The following is a 22,165-nucleotide window of genomic DNA, read 5'->3' as shown; positions in this document are numbered from 1 at the left end:
ATAATTGTTCTTGTCATCAGTTAAAGCTGATTAATATATTGCTGTAGATTATGTTGTTCCAGGTGCAATTAAAATGTATCTAATTCAGCTGATGTATCAATGGGAGTATGAAGTTGATCAAAAAGTTTCCTTAGGAATATGTGAAAAAGAAAGGAACAGTGCCAACTTTTTGTGATTAATTTTACTGAAAAGCTGTGATGATGCCCCTTAATTAAAAATCATTTAATTTAGCCCTTGAACACTTACTCAGCCTTTGTGTGTGTGTGTGTGTGTGTGTGTGTGTGTGTGTGTGTGTGTGTGTGTGTAAGGTAAATATGGTGCAGAAAATTGCATTACCAGCTACATTCGCACAATTCATACCCCGCGCGCATGAATCTGTTTGTTTCAGAGCCTTCGAAAACTATCACATATAGTATTTACCAGTCATGAAGAAGTACTATTCTCCTTCACACACTGATACTCGAATTTCACAATTAAGCCTATCTCTAGCCATCACTGTAAGCAGTATGTAGCCAATTTTTCATCCCTCAGGACAGCTGGGAGGACAATTGTAGTTGACTGGCCCCTGTTGCATTCAGTTCTGTGCAGAAATATTTCGTTGTTTAGGCATTGTTAATTCATTATTGCTGACTGCCCACTGTTATCGCCTGTTGCCACTGCTATTGTCATTTGTATATTTGCTTTCTTATTTAGTTCCAATAAGTATCTTTCAGTTCAGTTATTGTCCATGTTTATAATTAGCATTTACTTAACAAAGAACTTTGTGTCTGGATCAAAATGCTAACAAGTGTAAGAATAGAAAAGAGAATGTGACTGAATAACGATTTATTCTAAAGAGAAATTCAATGTGGTGTACAGTATCTGCAAGGGTGATTCACAGTATGAAAACACATTAATTACAGAGCAAATAAAATTAATGAATGATGAAAAATATTTCTTGGGAGAAAAAAATTGTGACAAGTGACAGTACATGCTTAAAAAGCAAGTGATTTAAATCACCAAACAATTAAGAAAGTTTATCTGATAATCTTTATGCTCACATCACTGAGTGTTTACCAAAAGAGAACCATTGGTGATGGATGCAAACCAGTGGGAAGAGAAAGACGGAACTTCAATAAATTTAAATAAATAAGTTTTTTCAACAGGTCAAATGTGTTACAAAATAATTTGTTTAAAAGTAAGAAATAACATTCAACACACATTTGAATGAAGCAAGAAATCTTGTACAGCAAATGAGGTGCCATTTGAGAATTTATAGTTCAGTATGAAAGAATGCATGATCTCAGTTGGCACCTTATTTTCCTTAGATGGTTTTGAGCATCATTCTTACTTTTATACAAATGATTCCAAAAAACATTTACCATCTTTCAAAACAAGTTTTGTTCTTGAGCTTAACACTTGATTCGAAGGAATCAATTTTAGAAATCTAATGTCACAAGAGTGTAACGTTTTATCACAAAATGTGTAGGCCTTGAAAGGAGACTCTTTGACACTTCATTTACATAGCTATCACCAGCTGTTGGTAGAAAGATTTCAGTTTTTCCTCAAATTACTCGTTAAGTTTTTCTTAATTACCCTGATTACTTCAAGCAAATCCCCTCCCCCCCCCCCCCCCCCCCCCACACACACACACACACAAAAAAGAAAAAGAAACTAGACATCACGCAGGTCAATTTGACTCGCCTGTTAGTCCATTTCCCACTCTTCATGCGGCTATGAAAATTCAGGCAAAAACCCATTGTGTAATTTGTAGGAAGTAATGTTTTTGTTATGCTCAAACACTTGATCAAAAATTGTTTGATCATTTATTTAAATATAAACTTATATGTAGCATCAGTTATTAACCTTTTAGAAACAACTGATTATCCGTCTTATTGCCAGAAGTACAAAAATTCTTATTTAAATAAATAAATACTTCGACAGTATTTCCTTTATTTAGAAATATACTTCTTTGTGCCTTTCCTTGAAATAATATGTTTTTCATCTCTAAAAAAGTTCGGCAATCCTAATTACGGTTTATGTGTAACATAAAGGCTGATGAAGTATGCAAGTGAAATCTATTAAACCTAAAGTGAGCTTGAAAAACTGTCATGATTGAAGAGACTAGGTTAATTTGATTATTACATTTAACTGGAAAAACAGACTGAATGAAAAAAAAAATTGTCTGGCCAATCAGTTATTAAAACCATTTGGTTGTCCCATCACTAACTGCAGCACTATGTCTCCTCAGTCCTGGCTGACAGTTTCGTGTGCAGTCTTGAGATACTATCCCCTCCCCTTCTCTCCCCACTTAGATTAAAATTACTTTGTGATTGATGTTTCAGTAAATCAAGTGGTACGGGCCACCCATCACCCATGTGCTCGTTGTTACCTGTTCTGTACGTACACGCAGTACCTTATGAAGCATGGCTGCCCTCCATGCCAGCAACATTGCTCCCCACCACTCCAATCTGCCAATCATATTGTAATTTTAACTGGACTACAAGCAAGGGAAACTTTCTGATTACTTTTATGGAACATTGGTTGGTGTTATATTAGCATTTAATGTTAGGAGCTGAACTGCAGAAACAGCATGTTCTTTGCTTAAGGCACACACATTCACAAGTCAAAGATACAGTATAGCAAAAGTTAAATCTGACTAACTTTTTATTCAGTGTCAGAGTAAAACCATATGTTGATATTGATAGTTAACACTGTCATAATATTACACGCTCACACATTTAGAATAACTCTCAAAAATTACTATAGTAAATATATTGCTGCTTTGAGTATTTATTCTCAGCTCAGGAACATATACTGTAGATACACAAGCTGATGATCAAATTATGGAATCGATAACTTACACTGATGAAATGCTATGCATGTGGCAAATTTGTACCTTAGGCGCACACATACAGAATTTTGCAGTCTCTGAGCTACTCAGGGTGGCTTAAATATCATTCTGTGTTTAGGATGTTGGGTACAAATTACTCTAAAACACACAATAAAATAGTATAATTACATGTATGTCAAGAAATAAATTCTCAGAATAAGAAGAAACACCTAAATTCTTAACATACTATATATTTGAATTGATTGATATGTAGTTGTGCACTTCGAGCAAAGCAATTAGTTTTTTTGAAGTGGAGTACTGAACATTACATGCCGATATAATGTGAAGGAATATTCCTCTCAGCTGTGCTGGTAAGTCTCTCTTGCTTGCTCATGTTAGTCTTCTTTCTGTTTCCTTTTATTCAAGAGTTTAAAATTGATTTAATACTTAACATTCTTGTAACAAGAATGCAGTTCTGACAACCTCAACTAGTTAAAGTGCAAGATAATCAATATACAAATAAAGTTACACCTCATCATGAGTGCCACAGGGACCTAAATAGATTAGATAACTTAAAAAGAAAAAATAATTGTGACGAAAAGGGTTATTTATTATATTTCCTGTGCATCCAATAACCATGTATGCAATTGTGAATTATGGATAGTATTCTTGTGGAGGAAATTGTTGGATTTTATTCCTTGTAACATACTGCTCTGTAGTCCACAAACTACTGTAGAATCTTTCAAATTTGCAAAATACTGCTTTCTTCAAAAGCTGTAATATATTGTTCCTGTAGCCTTTTTAGGCCAAAGACAAAGGGTATTTACTTTTGAGTAAAGCCTAATAATTTTTCAAATATTTCTTCAGGCTATGAATATAATAGATGTTAGCAGGTGTTTGCTTGTTGCCCTCAGAACTGGATTTTACATACTGCTGATAACATTGTTTAAAATGTATGAAAATGAAAATTTCTTTGGCAGTTATCGGGTGGACACAGCGAACGTATTGCTACACGTGTTTCGAGAGAAGCTGTGGATGGCCTTACCATGCTTGTTATGCTATTGCCGGGAACACCAATTACCCTGTATGGAGACGAATTAGCAATTGAAGGAGCAAGTAACATATCAATGCCCTGGAACAACTCGTCACAAACCGGTAAAATTACAAATAATGTATATTTTTAATTTTATCTTTGCGGTGTTTCATAATTAAATCCTTCCTTTGTATACCAAATAATACACACAACAAATATTGTGAAATTCTGATTTGCTAGTTAAATATCTAGTATCTGCATTGTTGTACATTACGTAAATGAAGGAAATGTTACAAAAAAATAGGAAATGTGAAAGAAGGTTGAGTTATGTGCTTAACCCAAAAATTCTGAAACTCAGTCCCCACTAGTCAGTCTTACTTCATCATCTCATTTGGTAAGTCTCTCCTGACATGGGGTTCTGGGCAACTTTTCCGTAAGTCTCCTTATTTTCTAAAAGTTCCTTCTGCTTCAACCTTTCTGCTCATAAAGCTTGCCCATTTCCTTAACTCTTAGGTCTTTTCTCCTGCCATTGCTTGATGAGTAGATTTTTTATCCATCCAATTATATTTTCAAAAATTGATTACTTTTGCTGATAAACTGCACTTTTGGCTGAGTACACCAAGACTAAGCGACTTGGCTTCACAAAGCATTTGTTGAAGTGAAGTGGGCTGGGCAAATACTGTGCTGAGTCTATTCCACTGTGTGTGGTCAGTAGTGAACAAAGAATCTAAATCTGAACTGTAGTATCTTTACTTTGATAATATGACCAATGAAATTTTAGACAGGCATTATACACCACATGAAACACACCTTGCAGTAATTGTAAAATATTTGTCTCCTCTTTAAATATTGCAGAAGTAGCTCAAGTCAGTAGCAGTCAGACATTTTGCAAAAAAAACGTTAAAAGCACTATGCTTTGTGCCATCAGTTCTGTTTGCAATGAAATTATTTAAATTGTTATTGCTGGATTGCTGTTAAAAACATAAATACTTTCCTTCACACAGGGTCTTCACAGGCACCTTCTGCAGGTGATACTGGTAGCATTAGTTTTGATACCATTGCATCATCTCAGCTGACTGATAGAAGTCACTTGAACCTGTATAAAGACTTAGTGAAGCAGCGTGAGTCACCATCTATAATGTATGGCTCCTGTGACACATCAGTCATAAATGGCACAGTGTTTGTCATGACAAGGTATGTTAACTTATTTTCACCCTTTTGATCTGAAAAGCATTTATTTAACTTGAACTATATTAACATAGGTGTTTCTCTCATTTGTTGCTGCATTAGGATACGGTACGTACTATAATTTTTGAAAGTTTATATTTGCTTTCACTTCATAAGATAAAGCTGCTCAAATTTTAAATGCCAGTTAAAGCAGGGCCAAAATTATATTTAAATTGAGAAAGATAACTGCTAGAGTTGTGTAAATGATATTACTTAGATATCTACTCATCATATAGAGAAGACATTGAGGCGCAACAGGCACAAAAAGCCCTTTGTGCCTTTTAGCTTTTAGTCCAGAGGCCTCTTCTGAACAATTTGCATGCAGATGACCACAGTCTCTGCCCATTGTGGCCAGAGTCATAACTGTGCTTAATGGGAGCAACAATCAGATTTTGGGGACAAAGACAAAGAGGCAGCTTGGGTCGGGGGGGGGGGGGGGGGGGGGGTAGTGTTGCTTCTCAGAGCACACAGGGATGAAGTGGGACAGCATAGGGACTGCTGGGTACTTTCAGGAGGTTGGGGAGCAGATCAGAAAAGGAAGGGGAAAAGGACTAGAGGGTGCGTTGGTGGAATAAAAGGCTGTGTTCTGCTGGAATGGAAGCAGGAAAGGGGATAGGTAAGCAGAGGACAGGGACTAGCGAAGGTTGGAACCAGGGGGATTATGGGAATGTAGGATATATTGCAGTAGAATAATGACAATAAACAATACGTACAAAGAACTCACAGAATCCACAGAAATGACTTTTTCTCCTTAAAACAGTAATTACATCTCAAAATTTAATAAATGGCTGGATCGAGAAATCGTTCGACAGTAACCAAACAAGAGATACAATTCTTGTGAATCTATTGACAACCAAGGGATAAACAACAGTCCTTAACTTGTGGGAAAGTGGGTTTATGAACCATAATATTGGCATGGTATTAATTTTACAAATGGTAGGTCCTTCAGTGCACTTGGTGGCTTTCTCTTTGTAATAGCCCATATTTTGACCCTTCTGCTTCGTATAACTTAAGATAACTGCAACATGAACCTGATAGCACAGGCCCATCAGTGAATTAAGCCAATAGATAGTTACTCCCTCTCATACCAAATTAACAACTTGAATAACTTCGACACTCCAAGAAAAAAGTAACTATTTGACCAGTGCAAATAAGAGCTTGACGTTATGAAACAGTTCTGGATTAACAGCAGTACTAACAGTTTAAGCCAGGTACTCATATTCAACATGCGCTCAGTATGTCAACAGCTAGTTCACAAACACCTTAGTTCTAGAGAAACAACAGGGTCAGCCTTTTACTCATACTAGAATTATAAACAATTCAGTGATCATCCACCCAACTAATCTTTACATAATGATAGAGTAAAAGAAACTCTGATTAAAGCTCAAAATATCTAAATACTGTAACCCAGCTGTAGTTCACACGTATGCTTCAAACAGCCTTTTAGCCACCAAACTAAAAACAGACTCGTACTCGGTGACCAAGCTGGCTCCACACAATCACTATGGACAACACGTTCTATGCCAGTGTGTGAAATCTTAACAATTCAAAGTTTTACAGTTCTGAGGGAAAGTATACTGTTCCTTAACACAGAAAAAGTGTGTTTCAGCAGGGGAAGAGTGTATTTTTAACCAGGAAATCTGAGGGCAGGAATTTTTTTCCTTGTCTGTGTATACAACCTGCAGTGGTTGTGTATGTGAGTTGTGCTAGTGTGAATGAGTTTTGTACTTCAGGAGGAGGCCTTTTCGCAGGAAGCTAAAATGTACAGCAGTCTTTCCATTGTGCAGGTCTAAGACTCAATGTCTCCTCTATATGGTGTGTAGCAATCTATCCTTTTATGATACTGTTGTTTTTCTGTCCTGTACTTTCCATTGTTTAATATGACTTAGTGTGCTAATGGAAACCAAACACAACTAAAATATTGCAAAGTTTGGGCTGGAGGAGAGGTATGAGCAGTGGAAGGGGACAGTTAACAGCTTCACAGCATTTCTGCCCATAGCAAAAGAATGTTTAAAAAATATATGCTATGATTCTGAGTGTTCAAATGAAGCTACTGTAATTTGATACTGATTGGTAGATTTATTTTTAACACATGATTATGCAGTAATTCAACTGTTAACAGTATGCTTGATTTGTTTCTATGTTTTTGCTGTTTCAGAATTAAAAGTGGCAACCCGGGAATCTTGGTTGCCTTCAACCCCAGCAGTAACAATGTTACTGTCAATTTGAACAGTATTGATAACATATCAGAAGAATTGACTGTGCAGTTACAAAGCTCTAATTTTGTGCATGATACCGTCAGACTGAAGTAAGTAACGCCTTGTCATTATCTTAAAGTTATCATTTTACTAATGAGGATGCATCTGTCCATGGTTGGGATGTAAATGTTCCTCCAGTCACTGTAGGACTGCCTTATATTTGGATTAAAATAACATTGACTGCAGCTCCAGTGAGTCAAGTAGTAGGGATTAGCCATCAGCTAGTAAGCTGTAAAATTTGAAATTTTCCTGGCGAATCAGCTGTTCAAAAAGATTTCAGGCTTGCAGCAAGTCGTCGTAAACTTCATTGCGTGATATTTTGGCTGGACAACTGCCAACCATCTTCAGGTGAGCCGAACAAGGACTGAGGAAGATGCTCTCCGCTCCGTCGTATGTAGTGCGCTGATGGTACTGCCGCACATGATGGTACTGCCGCACATGCGTTGCAGTCGCAGAGACAGAAGGACCACACCGCCCAGTGACAGCGCACTTGCTGGTGGAACTGGAAGACTCAGCTGCTGTCGGTATTGTGGCTGGCTGCAGCTATCTAAGTCTTCTGGTGTCTTCGTCTCAAGCAAATTTCAGAGATGACGGGATTCCACGCGTTATTCAATTGGTAACAACTGTCACGGTTCATTAGATTTCCCGCTATGCATATTTCAACGGATTCTTTGATAATGGAGTCCCAAAAAGTTGTTGCTGTGGCCAAAATTGAAGTTTTGTCGTACTCCGTTGAATGTCCGTCGGAAATAAAATGTTCCGCAACTGCAAACTAACTGGGTTGTAGTAGGGGAGTGCAATGTTGATGATGTTCCGTAAAACGCTCTTCCACTGTACACGTTGTCTGTCCTATATAGGCCATACCACATTGGCACGGTATTTTGTAAATTCCCGCCTTCCGCAGTAACAAATCATCCTTCACCGATCCCAGCAAATCCGAAATCCTAGAAGGTGGACGAAAAACCACTTTCACATGAAAATTATTAAGAATCCTCACTATTTTGAAGGAGAAATTTCCAAGGAAGGGAAGAAAAGCTAGGGACTTGGCTGGCGTGTTCTCCTCTTTATCCACTTCCCGGTTCCTGGCTCTAGTTGAGAAGGCCCTATTAATTTGCTGGGTCGAGTATCCATTGTCTCTGTACACTGTCCTTAAATGGGGAAGTTCCTTAAGCAAATTCTCTGTATCAGACACAGTATGTGCCCTTTGCATAAGGCTTTTAAGTACACTCATGGTTTGGGATGGGTGATGGAACCTTGAAGAATGCAAGTACAGATCAGTGTGAGTGGGCTTACGAAAAACAAAATGTCCCACTGAGCCATCACTCTTCCTTTTAACTGAAACATCCAGAAAAGGAAGGCAACTATCTTTCCATAGTTCCATAGTAAATAGAATATTCTCATGGATTGAGTTAAGATGATGAAAAAACTCCATTAACTTTTCTTCTCCATGGGGCCACACTAGGAAAGTATCTTCGACACATCTCCAAAAAACAGTTGGTTTACAGACCGCTGATTCAAGTGCTCTCTCCTCAAAATCCTCCATAAAAAGGTTAGCCACCAGAGGAGACAGAGGCCTGCTCGTGGCGACGCTGTCAGACTGTTCAAAATATTCCTGGTTAAACATAAAATAAGTTCAGGAAAGAGCATGCCAAAACAAAGCAGTGATGTCTGATTCAAACTGTTGACCAATTAGTGTCAAGAAATCCGCAAGAGGTACTTCTGTGAAAAGGGAAACTACATCAAAACTCACTAAGAGATCCGAACTACTTACGTGGAGAGCCCCCAGTCTGTTGATAAAATCAGCGAAGTTCCATATATGATGTGAACATTTGCCAACAAATGGTCTCAGCAAAGAAGCTAGATGTTTGGCTAAATCATATGTGGTTGTATCAATATTACTCACTACAGGTCGTGAAGGCAGACCTTCTTTATGTACTTCAGGAGAATATTCGATTTACCATGGGACTAGAGAAAGATGGTTGCCTCTCATTCCTGGATGTTTTGGTTAAACGGGGACAGCTCAGTGGGACATCCTGTTTATCATAAGCCCACTCACACTGATTTGTACTTGCATTCTTCAAGGTTCAGTCACCCATCCAAAACCATAAGTGTACTTAAAACCCTTGTGCAAAGGGCACATACGGTGTCAGATGCAGAGAATTTACCAAAGGAACTTGCACATTTAAGGACAGTGTTCAGAGACAATGGATACGCGACCCAGCAAATTAACAGGGCCTTCTCAACTAGAGCCAGGAACCGGGAAGCAGACAGAACGCGCCAGCCAAGTCCCTAGTTATTCTTCCGTTCGTTGGAAATATCTCCTTCAAAATAGCAAGGATTCTTAATAATTTTCATGTGAAAGTGGTTTTTCGTCCACCTTCTAAGATTTTGGATTTGCTGGGATCGGTGAAAGATGATTTGTTACTGCGGAAGGCAGGAATTTACAAAATACCATGCCAATGTGGTATTGGCTATGTAGGACAGACACGCGTACAGTGGAATAGTGTTGTACGGAACATCAACATTGCACTTGCCTACTACAACGCAATAAGTCTGCAGTTGTGGCACATTGTATTTCCGACGGACATTCAACAGAGTACGACAAAACTTCAATTTCGGCCATGGCAACAACTTTTTGGGACTCCATTATCAAAGAATCCGTTGAAATACGCATCACTGAAAATGTAATGAACCGTGACAGTGGGTACCAATTGAATAATGCGTGGAATCCCGTCATCTCTGAAATTTGCTTGAGACAAAGACACCAGAAGACTTAGATAGCTGCGGCCAGCGACAATATTGACAGCAGCTGAGTCTCGAAGTTCCACCAGCGAGGGCGCTGTCGCTGGGCAGTGTGGTCCTTCTGTCTCCATGACTGACTGCAACTTATGTGCGGTAGTATCATCAGCGCACTATATAAGACGGAGCGGAGAACGTCTTCGTCAGTCCTCATTCGGCTCACCTGAAGATGGCTGGCAGTTGTCCAGCACGAAATATCATGCAATGAAGTTTACAATGACCGGCTGCAAGCCCAAAATCTTTTTGAACAGCTAGTAAGTTATTTCTCAAGTGAGCTATGCTCACTGTGTTGCCTGTTCTTTTAGTTTCACCCAAAGACTGGTTAGGCGTGGCTAGTTTAACAATGGCCCCCACCTCATCCCATCCTCAACCACTGCAATCTGTCAGTCCGAAAGTTATTTTATTCAAACTGTAATGAGTAACTTCTACATCCGAAAGTTTGTAATTTATTGAAACTGAACTGACAGATGCGAATTAAAACAAACTTGCAACATTTCCATATGACAGGGCAGCAATAACATGTTTATTTTAAAAGAATGAAAGTGTGAAATAATTATAACCAACTCTAGAATACATTAGCTATAGTGCAATGGTTGTTGCAGTGTATAATTAAATGACAAGTGGGAATTTTAATAATCTCATAAAGAGCGTTTGATACCATTTTTGCCTGTAGCTGTTATCAATAATGTTCACTGTATACTAAGCAAACAAGTTAGACATTTAAATTCCATTTAATGCACTAGCACCAAATGTATGGTGTCCTGAGGTAGGCACGTTCCACAAAGATTATCGCAGGTATATATCCAGGTTAAAAAATGCCATAAAAAGAACCAATGGTAATAATGTGTGGATTTGGCTGCATTGGTGTTTGTCTTCTATTAGATAAAACTTGTCATTAGGAGGAAGAATTGTTTGCAAATTAAATGTTGAGTTCACCTTCAGGCGCAGATCTTTTTTTTAATTTTATTTTTTTAAATTAGTGCAGAATGCATTTGAAACCACATGGTGATGTTTAATCACAGCATATTCTTGCATTAGCCTTCTGGTAAATTTATTTTTAGCCTTTCTTAAAGCATTTACTGTGGGTTCAGAGCTGTTTGTTTCAATTTATATAAAGGCAACAAGAGCAGTTTAATGGACGTTTTGGTACAGCAGCAAAAGAGTAAAGGTAATTTCCAAAGTGAATTCTCTTTGTAAAAGTTGATGGCAACATAAGATCTGAATCAAGAGTGACTGTATGTACCTGCAACAACTTGTTGCTACGTAAATCTGACACCTTTTCTCAGTGTTGCTTGTTACTGCGAATATGTATATATAATCTCTAGCCAATAAGAGTGCACAAAAATGTAGCTGTCAGTCTTTGCAGTAAGTGTTGCATTCTGATATTCTTCTAACTTAATTTTAAATCCATGTGAAAAAAACACTAATTTATGAATATTTTTATGTCCGGTACAAAAATGACCAGAGAAGTTAATGTTTTGTGCTACAACTGAAGCAGCACACGAAAGTAGAACCCAGCATTTTAAATGTATAGTACAGTGTGTTCCCAAAAAAAAGTGTATATTTATGAAACTTGGGAGACACATTTAAGAATCTCTCCCGTTTCAATTACAGATGTTCAGTATGTTCTCCACTAGCAACACGAACAATATCACATCGATACTCGAATTCCTTATGGTAGAGTTAGTGCATAAATCTTATCCTTAATGAAACTGCGCAGAAAAGAGTCAAATCCGGTGATGGTAGAGGCCAGCTGAGAAGTACTAAGTCACCAGCTGTTTGATGACCAATCCTATGGCTCGGCAGTGTTTCGTTCAGCTATTCATGCACATGACAACTCCAGTGAGGTGGTACCCCAATCTTGTTGAAAAATGAAGTTGTCCTTGTTCAGGCTAGGAAACGAAAAGTTTTGTAACATAGCAAGATACTGTTGACCGTTAACTGTGTGGAGTAGCTACTTTGCTGCAGGTGGCAGTAACCAAGCAAACAGAAGTCAGTGACATCTAGTGGCAATGAATATAAACTAGACAATGTACAGGGCTATTACAAATGATTGAAGCGATTTCATAAATTCACTGTAGCTCCATTCATTGACATATGGTCACGACACACTACAGACACGTAGAAAAACACATAAAGTTTTGTTCGGCTGAAGCCGAACTTCAGGTTTCTGCCGCCAGAGCGCTCGAGAGCGCAGTGAGACAAAATGACGACAGGAGACGAGAAAGTGTATATTGTGCTTGAAATGCACTCACATCAGTCAGTCATAACAGTGCAACGACACTTCAGGACTAAGTTAAACAAAGATCCACCAACTGCTAACTCCATTCGGCGATGGTATGTGCAGTTTAAAGCTTCTGGATGCCTCTGTAAGGGGAAATCAACGGGTCGGCCTGCAGTGAGCGAAGAAACGGTTGAACGCGTGCGGGCAAGTTTCACGCATAGCCCACGGAAGTCGACGAATAAAGCAAGCAGGGAGCTAAACGTACCACAGCCGACGGTTTGGAAAATCTTACGGGAAAGGCTAAAGCAGAAGCCTTGCCGTTTCAAACTCATTGATGTGGAGATGCTGCGCCGAGTGTGGGAGGAACTTGATTATCGGCTTGATGTCTGCCGAATCACTAAAGGGGCACATATCGAACATTTGTGAATGCCTAAAAAAACTTTGAGTTTTTGTATGTGTGTGCAAAGCATTGTGAAAATATCTCAAATAATAAAGTTATTGTAGAGCTGTGAAATCGCTTCAATCATTTGTAATAACCCTGTATTTGTTCCTCCAATAACCAAGCTGTGGTGCAGCAATCTAAGTTTTGCCAATATAATACTCTGTAATACATATATTCCTTTTGAAACACCCTGTCTATTAGTACACATTTTTTGTTTTGCTAAGATACACATGCACAGAACAGTAATTATTGTGAGAAATTGTGCCTTTTTTTGGTAGTACAATTCAAACAAATTAATTTTATGGCCACAAAAACTGGTTCTAAAGGACACTCCAGTGACTCTTTGTCCAATTCAGGTAATGTTCTAATATTGTGGTGGTTTCAAATGAAGTTGTGAAGAAAATTTCTGGAGTATCCTGATCAGCTAAATGAGATCTTTTTCTTTTTCAGGTCAAAGATAGATACTGATGAAGTTCCATTGCCTGCAAAAGCTGCATTGGTTCTCAGTTTTGTTCCGAAGCTGACCTCCTAAATGCACCCTGACAACTGTCATTAAAACAGTGGATTTTTATTTATTTGTACGCTAGCATAGTATTTAAAATTTGACCTGCTCTCAGTATTTTAATAACTGTAACACACATGGTGAATGAATTCATGTAGCCACTTGAGATTGTCCATAAACATTGGCATTTTTCAGCTTGGCAAACTAATACAAGACTGCAGTTGTTTTTTATTTCACAAATCATTTATGAAGTTGAGGCAAAGCAAGGTGGAATACGAAATAATAATGACCTATGTCTAATTATTTTCAACATCCATCTTTTGACTAAGATAATGCCATAAGTGTAGGTTGCTGCAAACAAAACTTGATTTTAACAGGGCACTGTGAGGGGGTCCTCTGTTGGCTGTTGGAGATATCCATTTGAAGCTGTGGATCAAGGGGTTCCATTTACCATCAATAGTGACAATGCATTGGCTGAATGAGTAATGTGCGCGTCCTTTTCTAATGTCTGGTCAGTTGTTGTTGATGTGCATTTAGTGCACACTTGAACATTCACAGATTAAGTCCTGTTCTGACTTTCAATTGTTTTGTGGGTGGGCACACTCAGGTAAACTGGAAATGAACAAAGGAGGCTTCTTTACCATGGCACTGAGGCTGCAAAACATTGGAGCAGTTATTTCTGCAATCACCTCTGACTTTGGAATACAAGGATGCAGTTGATCAAAGCTTTCTGAGCATAAAGGTGCACTAGGATGCAGCTGATAAAGGCTTTCTGATCATTCTAAGAGATGAATTGACCACCCGAGTTTCTTCCCATATAAATTGTCTGTGATGGGCGAGAACTCGGTGAAAGAGATTTTATTGCTCGGCAAAATACATGTGAAGAGCAGATTGAGAGTTGTATCATGACACACTGGTGTTATTCAGTGCTAAGGCACATTTTTATCTGTCTGACTGCGTGAATATACAAAACTTGTTGAACTGGTGTGCTAGAACACCACAAGAGGCCTCTGTGTACCAGCTGGGTGTGGATTGTGAAGAGTGTGAATCATTGGTCCTTTCTTTCCTGAAGAAAACACGTGGAGTAACTCAGCCATGTGCCAACATGATTGAGAACTTTCTTCCCCCAATATTGAAGAAATTGATGTTGAGGATGTATAGCATCAACAAGATGGGGTCACGACACACAGTGTGAACAGCAATGAGTGTTCGGTAGAAAAGTTCCCCGCACACCTGATCTTGAGGGGTGAATGGAACACCCACCCAATTTAGCTACTTGTTACTTTTTTCTGTATGAGTATTCTAAAATCGAGTGTTTATACTGATTGTCCAAAGATCCTTTACACTTGACGGTGTATTCAGCACCAGTCATGCAGAAACAGTAAGGAATTAAAATGATAAATAAGAGATTTTGTTTTATTGACTTTTGACATCAGCAGTTTCAGTTGCCATATCTGAATCCTACTTGATAATGCTGGATGGAATGCAAACTACTAAATGTGTAAAGGTATGTGCTTATGCACAAACTTAACTCTTCTGGTGCTGTGGCTTTATTTTTTTTTTATGAGCAAGGGTCAAAGACTGGATCTGGAATGGATTCTTCTGTTGTGGAGTGCAACTAGGGATGAACACTGGAGATGAGGCCCAGAAATAAATTGATTAATTAATTAGATCACCATATAAGTAAACTGATGATTGGTGAACAACATTTTAAAGGAAGAAAGAAATTGAAAACTTTCTTTTGATAGTATGGAGATAGGATCCTAATGCTTTCTCTTTGAAAATATTTTGTAGTGCACCGCACCTGCAAAAATCCATCACTGAATGCCACCACTATACAGTGAGTGGTTGTCTGTATCACTTTCATCCCATTTTTGAACCTTGCGAAAGACATTCCTGCTGTGGCGCGTGAGTCACTGTCATTGCTGAAAGCACACAAGCTGCAGGTAATACAGTGGACAAAGTGTTGTGTGCAGACAAGCACCTTTTGATACACTAGTCAGAATATGACAGTATTGATGAGAAAGCATGATCTTCCTACCATAATATGATAAATGCTGTTCACATGTGGGTGTAAGGCTACCAAAAGGGGCCTATCATAGCATAGCCTTAAGGATATTAGCATAGCTTAAGCCATGGACATTTAGTGTGATGTGGATGATCAGCAATCTATCACATAATACCAAGCTATCTGGATTCCTTACTAAGTAATATCTTGTGGATGTGGATATATCAGAATTCAGGGTAAGGAGCCAGGGATGGAACAGTATCTCATCTGCTCTGACTTGTGGCCTGCAATCTGTACAACAAATGTATCCAGTATAAATAATTATAATTGTCTAAAATTGCTTAGAGTAGACCAAAGGTAAAGCAAATATGTGATATTCTGGCAAGTACCAGGACGTGATACGGGGAAAAGATGTAGCAGATGAAGTAGCCTAGGAAGCATGTAGAAGAGGAAATGGGATTTGGTGTGCTGTTACACCTCATTTGTGCATGACTATTGAGTGAACACATTTTTCTCTTGATGGTCATTAAAAGTTAATGGGACTTACTGATAAAACAGCTACTCCCAGGGAAGAGGGAGGATCACTAGTGAGTACAAACACACCAGAAATTCAGACAAGAAAGCAGGAGTAACAGGACACAAGTGTCTCAAATGTATTTTTTGCTATAAAGTGAGTGAGAGAGTCATATCTGGATAGGTTCAGAGGTATTTGATGGGAATCTGGGAGACCCCAAGGAACTCCTATTTTGCATAAATTGCTGTAGTCATTGCTCAGTGTAGAGCAAAGATCATCCTATTTGTACAGTTAAAATAGAAGTAAGATTTCAAATGAATAGTGTGTACCGAAATCCTCGATGTTTGTCTCTGCCCTCAACATCGACCATCAAAAGTAGTACATAGTGGTACACAGACACAAGGAAATACTACAAATTACAAAAAAAGTTACTCAAATAATAAAAGTATCTTGCATAGAACATTCATCAAATTACAGCAGTATGTCACCACTTCAACTGTTCTCCAACAAAAGGAGAGTGTAGACTGAACAACTGAGAGTATGGAAGAAGAAATCTATATCGAGCAGATGCATCCCCGAAGTGGAGTTACGCATATGTGATTTGGAAACATTGTCTCATAGGACACTTTCCAACAGCCTGGACTTGCCATAAAGAATGGATAAAGACAAATCTTGCAGCTATAATACACTGATAAGCCAAAACAATATAACCAACTGCTTGATAGTGTGTCAGTTCACCCTTGGAACACAATACAGCAGCAATTCTGCGCAGCATGAATTCAGGTCTTTGGTAGGTTTCAGGAGGTCCGTGGCACCAGATGTCTGCGCACACATCACACACATTTCCTATAAATTACAGGATGATGGTTTTGGGGTGGCAGACATGGCATCTGACTGCATACCCAATGTTGTGCCTTAGATTACTAATACACATCCCATGGAAGCCCAGGTGAATATCCCACATTGTGTAATACTGTCCCCCACCAGCCTGAGTTTGTGACATGTTGCACATTTTGAGCAGCTTTTTGCCAGTATGACTGTATCCAGACATAATCATGGACCTGATGTAACAAGAAACGTGCCTAATCTGACCAGGCAACACATTTCCATTGATTCACAGTCCAGTCTTGATAATCGTATGCCAACTGCAATCACAATTTACTGTCGCTTTTTTTTAAGCACCTTCTTAACATCACTGCTTCACGCAAATACACTCTTAGTGTTCCATAATGTGTACAAGGTCCAGAGTGGAGAGGTTTTAATTGCTAATTGAAGAATGAGGAAACGTGTAACCACTTTTTCTCCATGAAATATGATCTGTTCGTGGCATGAGAAACAGTCCCTGGACCATAACAAATAGATTGTGGCATACATGCTCAAGTACTAACAATCTTTTTTAATTGTTACAATAAAATCCCACTTCAGGAACAGTATCCTGACCCTTGAAGAGACATCATGACTTTTCTACTGCAACCTGCACAGATAGTCCCAAATTAAAGTTACCAGAGTGCAACCAGGTATAAAGACTTGAGCAAATGGTCAACCACTGTTTCAATATAGGTTCTCAAATCCATTAACATCCTGAGCCCATACCAATGTGGATTCGAATGGTATCCCTCAAACCTCATTAATGTAATCTTACTAGTGATGATCTTAAAAGTGTTTCCTATGTTATCGTTTGGCAGGCGTTTTTTCTCACTTGGAAAAGACGTAAGTCACCATTTGGATATACTGCATCCTTTGTCAACTTGCAAATTTGGTTTGAGAAGATGTCTGCATGTTCTTATTAAGTCCTTCCTTGGAAGAATTTTTTCCACTACCTAGTTAGTCTTTCCCTTTCAGACTAGTTCATTCAGGAAAATCTGGTCCTCCAAGGCAATGTTCTAAGTATACTCAAAATTTGCAACAGTGATCAACACAATTTCATATCCATAAGGATTTATTCTGCATGCATGGGTTAAATACCACAAGTTTCTTTTTATTCTGTTAATTAGTGCTGTACTAAAACAGGTTTTAGACTGTCTACCTCAGGTTAAAATGTGAGCATGAAAGTACTACTTTCAAATATTTGTAGACAATCGCAGTAACCAGTGCAACCCTAAAACTATTTGTATAGTAGTTACATTCTTTAATCTGACTTAAATCCATGAAACACACTTTTATAACACTATGTTTATGTAGGTCAATAACAGGGGCGTGCCAAGCACCATACCTCACGGGGCACCGTTTTTAATGTTTCCCCTTCTGAATTTGTCTTGCTCCTGGTGTAAAACTTATTGATGTAACCCTCTGATTTCTATTGTTGAGATCCCATCCATTGAAGGGAAATGCCATAGCATTTTAATTTCTCCAGTAAAACTTCATGATCTATACAGCAATGACAAGATCCCAAAAAATGCCAAAAGGGTTATTTTTACTATTTAGTTTACCTGAACAAAGCTTGAGAGGTAATAGGTTTGTTTGTTCACATGGAAGCTGTAATCAAAACCTGTCTGCTATCATAAAAGGCAATTCTTGGATAGCTGGGTCAATATTCTGTTTTAGGTTACCTTCTCAAAACTTATGAGAGCACATGAAAGGGGTAAAGGAGATGATGCAGTTATCTGGAATGAGGGGAAACATTCCACGTGGGAAAAATATATATAAAAACAAAGATGATGAGACTTACCAAACAAAAGCGCTGGTAGGTTGATAGACACACAAAATTCAAGCTTTCGCAACAAACGATTGCTTCATCAGGAAAGAGGGAAGGAGAGGGAAAGACGAAAGGATGTGGGTTTTAAGGGAGAGGGTAAGGAGTCATTCCAATCCCAGGAGTGGAAAGACTAACCTTTGGGGGGAAAAAGGACAGGATACACTCGCGCGCGCACACACACATACCCATCCGCGCATACACAGACACAAGCAGACATTTGTAAAGGCAAAGAGTTTGGGCAGAGATGTCAGTCGAGGCGGAAGTAAAGAGGCAAAGATGTTGTTGAAAGACAGGTGAGGTATGAGCGGCGGCAACTTGAAATTAGCGGAGGTTGAGGCCTGGCGGATAACGAGAAGAGAGGATATACTGAAGGGCAAGTTCCCATCTCCGGAGTTCTGACAGGTTGGTGGTAGTGGGAAGTATCCAGATAACCCGGACGGTGTAACACTGTGCCAAGATGTGCTGGCCGTGCACCAAGGCATGTTTAGCCACAGGGTGATCCTCATTACCAACAAACACTGTCTGCCTGTGTCCATTCATGTCAGTGGACAGTTTGTTGCTGGTCATTCCCGGCCGCCCCATTGTAACTGGTTACCAAGCCCCCACAGAACGTATCTCTGCCTACGTAGATCAACACCTTCAACCCATTACATGCAGTCTCCCATCCTTCATCAAAGACACCAATCACTTCCTCGAACGCCTAGAATCCTTACCCAGTCTGTTACCCCCGGAAACCATCCTTGTAACCATTGATGCCACTTCATTATACACAAATATTCCGCATGTCCAGGGCCTCGCTGCGATGGAGCACTTCCTTTCACGCCGATCACCTGCCACGCTACCTAAAACCTCTTTCCTCATTACCTTAGCCAGCTTCATCCTGACCCACAACTTCTTCACTTTTGAAGGCCAGACATACCAGCAATTAAAGGGAACAGCCATGGGTACCAGGATGGCTCCCTCGTACGCCAATCTATTCATGGGTCACTTACAGGAAGCCTTCTTGGTTGCCCAGGCCTGCAAACCCATAGTTTGGTACAGATTTATTGATGACATCTTCATGATCTGGACTCACTGTGAAGAACTCCAGAATTTCCTCTCCAACCTCAACTCCTTTGGTTCCATCAGATTCACCTAGTCCTACTCTAAATCCCATGCCACTTTCCTTGACGTTGACCTCCATCTGTCCAATGGCCAGCTTCACACGTCCGTCCACATCAAACCCACCAACAAGCAACAGTACCTCCATTATGACAGCTGCCACCCATTCCACATCAAACGGTCCCTTCCCTACAGCCTAGGTCTTCGTGGCAAACGAATCTGCTCCAGTCTGGAATCCCTGAACCATTACACCAACAACCTGACAACAGCTTTCGCATCCCGCAACTACCCTCATAACCTGGTACAGAAGCAAATAACCAGAGCCACTTCCTCATCTCTTCAAACCCAGAACTTCCCACAGAAGAACCCAAAAAGTGCCCCATTTGTGACAGGATACTTTCCGGGACTGGATCAGACTCTGAATGTGGCTCTCCAGCAGGGATACGACTTCCTCAAATCCTGCCCAGGGATACGACTTCCTCAAATCCTGCCCTGAAATGAGATCCATCCTTCATGAAATCCTCCCCACTCCACAAAGAGTGTCTTTCCGCCATCCACCTAACCTTCGTAACCTCTTAGTTCATCGCTATGAAATCCCCAAGCCACCTTCCCTACCCTCTGGCTCCTACCCTTGTAACCGCCCCCGGTGTAAAACCTGTCCCATGCACCCTCCCACCACCACCTACTCCAGTCCTGTAACCCGGAAGGTGTACACGATCAAAGGCAGAGCCACGTGTGAAAGCACCCACGTGATTTACCAACTGACCTGCCTACACTGTGAAGCTTTCTATGTGGGAATGACCAGCAACAAACTGTCCATTCGCATGAATGGACACAGGCAGACAGTGTTTGTTGGTAATGAGGATCACCCTGTGGCTAAACATGCCTTGGTGCACGGCCAGCACATCTTGGCACAGTGTTACACCGTCGGAGTTATCTGGACACTTCCCACTACCACCAACCTGTCAGAACTCCGGAGATGGGAACTTGCCCTTCAGTATATCCTCTCTTCTTGTTATCCGCCAGGCCTCAACCTCCGCTAATTTCAAGTTGCCGCCGCTCATACCTCACCTGTCTTTCAACAACATCTGTGCCCCTTTACTTCCGCCTCGACTGACATCTCTGCCCAAACTCTTTGCCTTTACAAATGTCTACTTGTATCTGTGTGTGTGTGTGTGTGTGTGTGTGTGTGTGTGTGCGCGCGGGTGCGCGAGTGTATACCTGTCCTTTTTTCCCCCAAAGGTAAGTCTTTCCACTCCCGGGATTGGAATGACTCCTTACCCTCTCCCTTAAAACCCACATCCTTTCGTCTTTCCCTCTCCTTCTCTCTTTCCTGATGAGGCAACAGTTTGTTGCGAAAGCTTGAATTTTGTGTGTATGTTTGTGTGTCTATCGACGTGCCAGCACTTTCGTTTGGTAAGTCACATCATCTTTGTTTTTATATATATATGTTCAGGTATTCAGCCAGATCTTGGACGTGATTTGACAGTGGTTAAACGATGTGTAAAGCTGTTGAAGTATTCATAAATAAACAACTGAGCACATTTCACAAAATACAAAAAAAAAAAAGTTATGCTTAAAATAGAAACAAGTCACCATTTGAATCGGTCAGCCCATACAAATACATGGATTAGTGGGAATGGATATGAAATGATCACTTAAGACATTGGCTGTGAAACACACAATGATTGATGTCAAATGTCAGGCCACGCCACAGCCTGAGAATCTGCAGTGGCCACTGCAGGCCATGTGACAGTCAATGTGTTAAGCTCAATCATAGGCAAAGTAGGTGGCACACTTTGGGTCACTGGTAATACACTAGGAAAACATTGTCAGATTACATAAAGAAATCACTTATAAAGCACTCACCTGGCCCATTGTATAATAGTGCTAAAGTGTGCAGGACCTATATCAGCTGTGCAGGATTAGCCGAGTGGTCTAAGGCGCTGCAGTCATGGACTGTGCGGCTGATCCCTCGGGCATGGGTGTGCGTGTGTTCATCCTTAGGATAATTTAGGTTAAGTAGTGTGTAAGTTTAGGGACTGATGACCTTAGCAGTCAAGTCCCATAAGATTTCACACACATTTGAACAACCTATATCAGAAAGAACTATTTCTTGATAGTGAGTGTATACAAAGAAGAGTGGCACAGCTGGTCTCGGGTTTATTTGATTTGCAGCAAAGTGTAAAGGAAATTCTGAGATACCTAAACTGGTAGATAGTTAAGATGTCATCTTAAGAGAGTCTATTTAAAAGTCTTAACCAGTATTAACTGACAAATATTCTAAAGCCTCCTACTTATTGCTTACATTGGGATTGGAGACAATAATAGACTGATTGAGCACATATATAGGCTTTTAAGCAGTCTGCCACCATCGGTGCAAAACAGTTAGTGGATTAATAAAAAAGGAGTTAAGATGGTGACTTTAATTCTTCAGTTGTTCTACATAGTCTCCCACACCCACCCACTTGAGTGCAATGCACAGAACATTCATACAACCATGTGAAACAGTCAGAAAAGTCCTTTGGGATGATATTAAACTCGCACGTC

General features: G+C 39.8%; 1 protein-coding gene across 2 annotated transcripts in view; it reads left to right on the top strand.

Annotated features, from left to right (window-relative positions):
- LOC124792649 (probable maltase) overlaps positions 1–13,505 on the top strand; it is a 43,804-nt gene extending 30,299 nt beyond the window's left edge. The window contains exons 7-11 of one of the 2 annotated variants that reach the window (XM_047257956.1): positions 3,793–3,967; positions 4,850–5,039; positions 5,136–5,141; positions 7,231–7,380; positions 13,246–13,505. In XM_047257956.1, coding sequence (XP_047113912.1) covers positions 3,793–3,967; positions 4,850–5,039; positions 5,136–5,141; positions 7,231–7,380; positions 13,246–13,327 — 603 coding nt within the window. In that variant the 3' untranslated portion in view covers positions 13,328–13,505. The remainder of the gene's footprint in view (positions 1–3,792; positions 3,968–4,849; positions 5,040–5,135; positions 5,142–7,230; positions 7,381–13,245) is intronic. The other variant, XM_047257957.1, reaches the window with a different exon arrangement.
- Positions 13,506–22,165: the final 8,660 nt, after the last annotated feature.

Source organism: Schistocerca piceifrons, chromosome 1, assembly GCF_021461385.2.
Source record: "Schistocerca piceifrons isolate TAMUIC-IGC-003096 chromosome 1, iqSchPice1.1, whole genome shotgun sequence".
Taxonomy (NCBI): Eukaryota; Metazoa; Arthropoda; class Insecta; order Orthoptera; family Acrididae; genus Schistocerca; species Schistocerca piceifrons.
Note: the sequence above shows the minus strand (reverse complement) of the source record. Positions and strands in the feature narration are given on the sequence as shown.